This window comes from Zingiber officinale, chromosome 2A (genome assembly GCF_018446385.1).
Source record: "Zingiber officinale cultivar Zhangliang chromosome 2A, Zo_v1.1, whole genome shotgun sequence".
Classification (NCBI taxonomy): Eukaryota; Viridiplantae; Streptophyta; class Magnoliopsida; order Zingiberales; family Zingiberaceae; genus Zingiber; species Zingiber officinale.
In genome coordinates, this window is record NC_055988.1 from 10147486 (window position 1) to 10156835 (window position 9350).

At 33.8% G+C, this 9350-nt stretch overlaps 1 protein-coding gene across 1 annotated transcript; it reads right to left on the minus strand.

Annotated features, from left to right (window-relative positions):
- Positions 1-2194: 2194 nt before the first annotated feature.
- On the minus strand, positions 2195-8743 carry LOC122040684 (glucuronokinase 1-like). The gene is made up of 6 exons (XM_042600107.1): positions 8396-8743; positions 7648-7797; positions 6696-6884; positions 6393-6509; positions 4319-4479; positions 2195-2582 (listed from the first exon to the last, which is right to left on the minus strand). Exons 1-6 carry the CDS (start codon positions 8594-8596, stop codon positions 2336-2338), a joined length of 1065 nt encoding a protein of 354 aa, XP_042456041.1. The 5' UTR covers positions 8597-8743; the 3' UTR covers positions 2195-2335.
- Positions 8744-9350: the final 607 nt, after the last annotated feature.

The following is a 9350-nucleotide window of genomic DNA, read 5'->3' on the forward strand; positions in this document are numbered from 1 at the left end:
AAATTCGATCTACTAAAATGCAGTTAAAAACATATGTTATTAATAGTCCAAAAATTGCTATACTTACCGAAACAATTGCATTTGTAAAAAATTCATACCAATCAACAGAATAACTCGCATTGGGATGTAAAAGATTTGTCAATGGAGTTAACCATTTTGATAATATATCAAAATATATTATTCCATACTCAAAATAAATTCTTATTGTTCCAACAAACAAAGTAAATAGTACCAAAACATACAGAGGGAATAACATAGTATTGTCCGATTCGTGAGGATACATAGAAGTATAAGTGTACTTTTTTTCGAAAGAATGCGTTTAACAATAGTTTTACAGGGACTACGACAACGATAAAAAACTGATATTGTTAGACTTTTTTCTTGTAGTGTTTATCCATCTCTAGTTTGTTAACTGTTATTTTTAAACTGACTTTTTAGTTATAACGGTCAATTATTTTTCTTAGTTTTAGAAAACTCACTTCAATACAAATAACATTAATATAGATAAAGATAAATTATATGGATGAAATAAAATTAATAAATTTTATAAAGACAATTTTAAAAACATCCACTACATACCATATTTCTTTTTAATATTTACACAAAATTTAAAATGTAACTTAACTTAATCTTCTGTCATTTCACTAGTATCCTTCATAAAAATTTCATACTCCTTCATTGTCATCTCGTATTTTTGCATCTCAATTTGCTCTCTTTGTGATTCTTCCATTTTTTGTCATTTATTATCAAATTCAATGTCATCAATATCTTTAGTTTTTTATTTACCCTTTCTTTTCGTTGCCTTTTGTCCAATTGGACGAGTATGAACTTCACAATCATCTACGTCTATAGGAGATCTAGATTGGATGAGGATGTGTGCCCTTATTATTATGAGGTTTTGGATTGTTTGTTAGCATGATGACCAACTCTCTGCGGAGCATATTTCTCATAATCTCTGAGAACTTGCCAAACCTGTTTATAATTGAAGGACTTGTTGCAATGATTTTCCTGTCACATTTTATGTGCTCTCATGAGCACATCATCATCGCTCCACCCGCTTTCACGATATGTATAAAAGTTATTGTATATTACTATAAATTCATTCACCATTAGATGGAGCCTATAGAATGTGATTTTACTTTCACCCAAGGTCGCTCCACGAATCCATCAGACTGATACTTGTAGTAATATGCAATTTGTTCCAGAAAGTTTGTTCCTTTTAGTCATTAACGATGATTTGATCGGTGCTAATATTAATCCATGCCTTTACAAGGTATATCTCTTCATCCATTACCACTTTGCTCGTTTGGTGTTACGCATACTTAAAGTTCCTTCAACAATCAACTTTGGAACCTCAGATGATGTTATTGATTCTTTATCGATCCCGGATATGTCTATGCTAATCCTTCTTAATTTGTCTGAGAGCATGAATGAGAGTTGTGGAGAAGAAATTCTATAAGAGAGTGACAATACGAATTGATTTGCCATAAACTACAAATATTAAGGAAGATACATATAAAATGGAAGTTGACGGGCATTACTCAAAGCAACCAGTAAGTTTTGAGAACTTTAAAAATTTGGAAGAAATTATGAAATGTATGAAATATTTGAAAAATTTTGAAGATAATGTGTGAAAATGGAAAATTAAAAATATTAAACATCAGGATGATTACATTACGAAGTTATATTTTCAGAATTAAAAAAATTTCTAAAACCTCCACTATAATTTGGAACCATTTCAAAAGAATAAAGGATGAGATGCATTAAAAAAAATTAGGAATACGTGTAAGATGAATAAGAATATTTTATCAGAAAGGATAGATATATATAATATAAAATTAGTGACTCATTAGAAAAAGAAAAATTGAACGTTTGAAGAAACCAACGTTCAAAACAAAATTTGAACGTTTGCAAAGAACAAAAAAAAATGAAGTCTGAAAATTCAACGTTTGGAAAAAAAACTGAAAACGTAATTAAATCATATTAAAAAAACTAATAATTAACTTTGCTAGGCCACCAAAAGGAAAAAACCTGGATTCGATAATCGAACCCAGGTTTTTCTTTGCAAAAATAGAAACCTGGACACAGATTTCAAAAAAAGAAAAAACCCAGTCCAAATCATCATTGTGGATGCCCTCAGTGATAATAACAGCGCACACCCAAGACAATGTACCTTAAATTCAATCACTAGAGGTAAGAATCAAAAGTTACTCAACCTTTATGAAAGAAAATGGAGTTCATTAGCGAGTCTAACTCGCATGGAGACGAATGATTCCAACGAAAACTAGCCTATGCGTCATATACAAATAAAGATTGGAGAGTGCAGCTCTTAGACTTACATCACTGAGACTGTTTTCAAATCTTCCTCCCCGAGAACAGGAGGGACAAGTTCTACCTTTGCGACTGTAAAACCAGCTTTGTTGCAGGCCTCCTCAAGAAGTTGAACATGAGCAGGTCCCTCTGGGCAGAAAGCAACTGCAGCTCCTCCACTGCCTGTAAATTTACAAGCTGCACCAACGCTCCGAGCCACCTCGATCATCTTAATGTTGAGAGAACCGAGTGCATCATCTCCAAACATTTGCCTGTTACAAAGAACAGAAAGAAAAGGAGATAAGACAAATTCAAATGATGTAGCAACATTCTCAAGTCTTCTTCTACTAACTCATGAGGAAGGCAAGAGGGTTACTAAGGATGATAGAGTCACATTTGAAATTATTTCAGAATGAAAAGTGCAGTGTTCAACAGCCAGTAATGCCTTGTTAGGTATGAGAGTTCCACAGTGTAAGAAGAAAATTCATTGAAAACTTGGCACAATACTTGTCAACCCAAGCAGCACGTAAGATATCTCTGCGGACCACTATTGAATAATGGAAATTCACCGAATCAGTAAATTTCAGCCGTGCTACTCTGCACGGCATGAAATTCCAACTAATTTATGAAATCTATGTTCAAAAGTCATCAAAGAGAGCAAATTTCATGTCCGCATGACACTTAGTTTTGATTGCATCGAGTGATGGACAATGAGCAAAGCAAAAAAAAATGAGAAATGAAGGGAGTGCAAGACAATTCTGAGGAAGTGCAATAGTTTCTCCATTCACCACTCAACTCAGGTCCTGGTTATGTGCTCTGTCTGTGTTTGAGTTATGTGCTTTTTCTATGATTTATAACTATATTTGCTGCAATTTACCATTTTTATTTGATCTTTTACCCTTTCCACAATTTTTTACCTATCAGCAAATCTTGATATTTATAAATATTTGATAACTCTTTGACCTTGCATGGCAAAACTCTACTTAGCGTTTGTGCTAACCCTGTCACCTTAATTTATTTTTTTTTTCAGATTCTAGTGAGCGGTCTAGTGAACCAATTGGAGAAAAAGCCGACTATTCTAGTATAATTTCATTAATAGTTGTAATAAATGTTAGCAAGATCCTTTATATGCTCTTTGATGTCTGAGTTTTTTATATGGATAACAATGGTTGTAACTTGCTAATGCACATAATAGTGGGTGAATTGTGGCATATATGTGGCAACTCCTTGTGATGGACAATGAAATGGCTCATTGACTGTAGCAAAAACAAGATGAAGAGCATTGATCACTATTTGTTAAACACTAGTACAAATGAGAACACATCTTTAGTGAGGAAGTTACTTGCAATCGGCAACAAGCTTTCATAATTAGGAGATGCAAAGGAAGGACATTGATATCATCCTCACAAGGAAGGTCTGTGGGGATCTCCAGCATCCCACATAGCTTGTCCCTCATATGCAGGGAAGAGGAAGCCAAGCCAGGAGTCTAGAGATCCATCCACATACTAATCGACTTGTTGAGCGCTGCAAGCCACTAGAGGCCTCCACGCCAAAAAAGGTCAAATTTCTTCCTGTATTTAGGAAATGCCAGCTACCTACTTTATTTCCTTTTCTTTTCCATCATAGCATCTCTCTATAAGGAAACACACCTTTAGTTTAAATCTTCCTCAGCTTGTGAACTAAGGTAGCATTAGGCGTTATTGATACGATATCCATTGTTTTTTCTAGCCATAGTAGTGTACTTGATTTAAATAGGATTTGCAGGTTTTTATCCTTCATTTTTGAGTAATTAAATTTTATGTTCACTTGATCTTTACCATCACTCTTTTAGAAGAAATGCCCCCATGTACATTTGGTGTACCCATTGACATTCTATGTACTAGTCAAAGAAAAAAAGATTTTGGTGTACCCATTGACAAAATTACCAAGCAAGATTTTGCCAAAAAAATGGAACAAAATGTGCTACTTGACAAAACACAATCTATAAGTTCTCAAAACATTTGCATACCTCCGAAGATCAAAGTTGCGGTTCATCAAGGACGTAAGCTGAGTGTAATCCTTTTCAAGTAGAACTCTGCGACCCTCTAAGGCTAGATTTGCTACTTCTTCCATCGAAGACCTTATGAATGCATCTCCATCTAGCCACCTCTGACGAACATAACTGTGCACCTATGTTGTTGAAGTATAATCATCATTTTTACATACCGTAACATTTTAGAAGTCAAACTGAGTCTTATGACCTTATTTTTCTGACATATGGCAGCTTCAATATAGCTGCTGTTAAATTAACTTTCAATCATGTTAAAAAAAAAATTTGAAAAATTAAACAGTTTCTTGATAAGCTTCCCAGTGGCACGGGAAGAAGAATGAGCACAGCATCCATAGTGAAAGAATATAATAAACAGTATCTCTGTACTAAAAACAAGATTCACATGCAAATTACACACAATGACCAAGATATTAACACTTTGTAAAGCCAAGCGGTGGAGAGCTGCCCCCCCCCCCCTTTACCAATTATTGTATCTTGAGCACAGCATCCTATGTTTGAAGTATAAATGTTTTATTGTTATTTGATTGTTCTTTAAGAATAAATTTTTATACAATAATTATTGATGATTCCTTTGGCAGGATTGACACCAACTTTTACCTATGCCTGTCAAGTTACAAAGAGATTTTGATTTGCTGTGATTTATGAAATATTAGAATGTACAAACCCTCTACTAAAACCAAGAGTTAAAAACTGAGAATCATGTTTTCTGCTGAATGAAATAGGTAAAAATAAACTATATGTACAAGCTTATCAGAACGGTTTGCAAATTGCAACTTCATAGGAATGAGTATATAAAGTTACAATTAGTCTTCTGTGAAAAATCAGTCAAACCATCTTAATTTTTTTCTTTTCCCTATTTGGAAGGATTTTCCTATCTGTCTGTAGAAGAAAACTTATCTATGCTAAATACAAGTTTGAAGCGACTCTTCTTCCTTGTGCAGCCCCCATCTCACCTGTCTCCATAACTGATCTTCAAGATTAGGTGCAATATATGCTAGCTGTGTTTCTTTAGCCATACGACTAAAATGACATTCTTTAGTCAGACGAGACAAGAGGGGTAGATGTCATTACTCTGTATGTCCTTGCTGGTGCAATCAATTAGGTATAATATTAATTCTTCATATTTTGAGATGAAAGATTATTATTGTGATATGGAATTACTATTCTTAACTTCATTCTCTAGGAAAAGATTATGCATTTTGATGTTCTTTATCAATGCCATTTTCTAAAAATAGTAATTTTTTTTACCTAAATTTATTTTAGAGATTAATTATGCTCGAGTTTCAATTTGGAAAGAGTTTGTACTCTTAACTCTCTAAGTACTTCAGAATTAATTAACGATATATGAGATCCTAACCATGCAATATAATGCAACAAAAACATAAACCTTTCTCTTCATTTACAAATATGGAAAGATGTTTCCTAAAGAAATTACCACTTTCATCAAACTTCGGTGAATATCAACAGATGATGCATTGCTGTAAAGACATCTCGGCTAGAATTTAACCTAGCAGATTTGCCATCAAGCCCGAGCCCAAGCTCAAAGCCACCAACTTCAAGTTAGATATAAAATGTTCCCAGCCTAGTGAGAAGATATTACTTGTGGAAGGAAGGGTCCTTGCCAACATAGTGGTTGTAGTATGATATATGTATGCATATATATTATTATTCTCTATATTTACATAAACAAACAAGATCATATATAAGCTGCTGGTAAGCTTGTAACTAGTTTGTTCATGAATTGTTTATGATCTTTGTTCATGAATGACAGAAAGACAAGTTCATAAATTTAAACCTTGTTCCTTTATCTGTCAAAAATTAAAACTAATTGCATGCCTGTTTATTAATTTCATTTTTTCATATTACATGAACATAAAATGAGCACTTCATCAAGTTGAGTATCAAGCTTCTCTGTAAATGCTTAGTTCATTATGGCCTAGAGAAAACAGTATGCAAAGTTATTCTCGGCATGAATAAAGATCAAAGACCTGCTTATAGCATGTATGGAAGACATTTAATTAGAAAGACCCACCTTCCCAGAATCACTTGGATTCTCAGCATATATAAGATAAAGGGGAGGAAGAAGACCAATATCCATGGGGGAGTATAGACCATGTCCAAGGTTGTCCATATGTTCCTTACTGAAGTCCTGCAAATTATGTTATATGGTTAAAAGAAAACCAGAGGATATTGTTTGTTATATATGCTACTTATTGAAGTCCATAGCCATGCTCAAATGGCATCAGAAAGGATATTATACACTAACAATTATTAATAATCAATATGCATTTCATTAATGATAATTACACAAGAAAAGCTCATACATATGCAGTACCATATAGACAAGGCCTCCGTAGACCTGGGCAACCCGATCTTGAAGACCAGCAACTATACCAAGTTCTTTCTCAGCGTTGAGAATTAAGTCAGGTCGGATTTCAACTTTAACAAGGTGCCTCACTTTGTAGAAGTCAAGGAGGCAATTAAAGGCGGCACAAACAATTGCACTTGAACCTGAAAGTCCAGTCTAAAAAGACAACACCACATGAGAATTTTTATTTACAACATACTACTAGCATTATTTGTTAGTTTCAAATTAAGACATTGCTTTGATTTCATATTTTATAGGCTTAAACCAATAAGATCATGGCCAGACTTTTTGAAATCAGATTTATTAGAAACTAAGATTAGGTTATTTATTAAACACGTGGACTGGAAAGAAAAAAAAGGGTCATGCTTTCTACAGAGGGAGCCAACAAGTATGAGACATGTCACTTAGAAAATAGAAAGAGAAAAACATAATTAGGCGTCTAGAAACTTGGTTATCAACAAATAGGGAAAATAAAACCAAGAAAAGACCCAAAATTGTCTAGAACCAAATTCCATTAGAAAATAATTCAAATTCCATATTGAAAATAAAATTCTTAGATTGGGATGAAAGCAAAAAAAAAATGAGAATTGAATTTCATTTCTCATGTTTGGAATAGTAGATTATGAATGTGTCTGGGATAATATTAAAGTACACTAGTCCTAAGAATTCACAAGAATTCTTGAACACAAACACAAATCCATTTTGATCTGATTTCTAAATCCCAAGATTTTTGAGATACAATAATTGTAACTTCCCTATTTGGTTCATCATACATAAGATCCATTATGATGATAGAACTTGAATTCCAATTCCAAAAATCTTGATGGTTCCAAAGAAGATATATACATATATAGGTATCTAAATCATACTAAGGTTTAGAATTATGTTATGCACCAAATGAATGACATCTAAATTATACCTGACGAGGGATGTTGGTATCATAAGATAGGGTGAAGTTTCCTTCTTTTAGCTCAATATTTTGATCAGAACAGTACTTGTAGAAAATTTTGCAAGTAGCCATGAGCAATCTCACCCCACCGTAGTAGCCTTCACTTTGTAGACGGTTCACCTTCAATTGGCATTTGGCTGTTATTCAGGCTAATAACAAAAACATATGCATGCACGAACAGAGTTATGGTTGGAGAAACTTAAGGTTACTCATCCTCATGTGTATTTCTTATTGTGAAGACATCATAGAAATATTCTCACTTACAAGAGAGCTATGATCAAAGTGTAGAGAATGAAAGGTTTTTTTTGTCAAGGAAAAAGCCCAAAATGCAGTCAGTAGAAGAAAGCATCCTAAAGCTCAAGAATTGCAGCAAAGATTATCATAAAAAGAGCGTCCTCGTTCCAAAGTTGAGCCCGTGAACTTCACAAAAAGGTAGAGTTAAAAAAAAAATCCAGAAAGGTAAATGATAAATATTCAGGAAAGCGTTGAATTAATCTATGAAATTGATTCTGCGTATTTGTTGGTAACTTGGTATGACAAAGCCTTGCAAATTTACTGCAATGGAAAATTACGCCGATCATTTCTCCTGAATAAGAGAGACATTTGCGCGAAAAAACAGCAGTCTTTCTTTCCACTGAACAGCACATGGAAACTCGGCATTTTATCAAGCCATAAAACCTCGATCGCTTAAGATAGAAAAGGTGAGAACGAACGGTACCAGATGCTGGATGGAGGAGAAAGAGACGAGATCATGGAACGGATGAGGGCGGATGACGAGATCTTGGGAGGGCTCGAGGCGGACGGTGGCGGAGAAGTTAGCGATGGACAATGAAATGGTGCGGCCGAAGTAGACATCACTGGGGTTCCCCAGGAGGCCGATCCGAGCGTACGCCCGGCGCTCTATGACTTCCTCAGCCATCGCGTCTCTTTCGAGCTCGTTCGCTGCCACCGATCGGCAGCGGCAACGACGTTCAAAGCACTGGATAGGTTTGTGGAGAGGTGATCGACACCTGCCTCGTCAGGGCTGACAACGGTTTCGGTGTCAGTCCAAATCCCCTTGAATATTTGGCACATAACCCATCGACATTACATTATTTCACATAGGTACATTTGCCGTCAGCTGTAATTTTAAAATGGGCAGGAAAAAAAACTTTAAAAAAAAAATTCCCACTTTGTAACTTTTTTTAATTAATTTTTTACTCGAGCAATATTAAATTAAAACTGAAATAATTTCGATCAATATTAAAATAGTTCTAAATAATAATTTTAATTAAACTAAAATAGTTTATTTAATATTAAAATAATTTTAATTAATAAATATTAACAATTAGTGTGATAGTGTTGAATCAATCTTATTAAAAAGATATGTTTCGATGGAAATTTCATGTGGGATCTCGATTTTCTTTTCCTTTAGATTATGAAACTAAAAGCTGTTTTTGAAATTTTGTATTGGGTAAAAATTAAAAGACTCTTATTATTATTATTTTCAGCAAAGAGCTTTTTTAAAATATGCTTATTTAATAATATAGCTGCGTAAATTGACCTCGACTTAATAAAAAATATTATAGATGAAATAATTTTATTAAAATATGTTTTATTATTTTAGTTAAAACTATTTTAGCAACTACACATGCAATATATGTAACAGAGTTATTATAATAGTTTTGAAATAA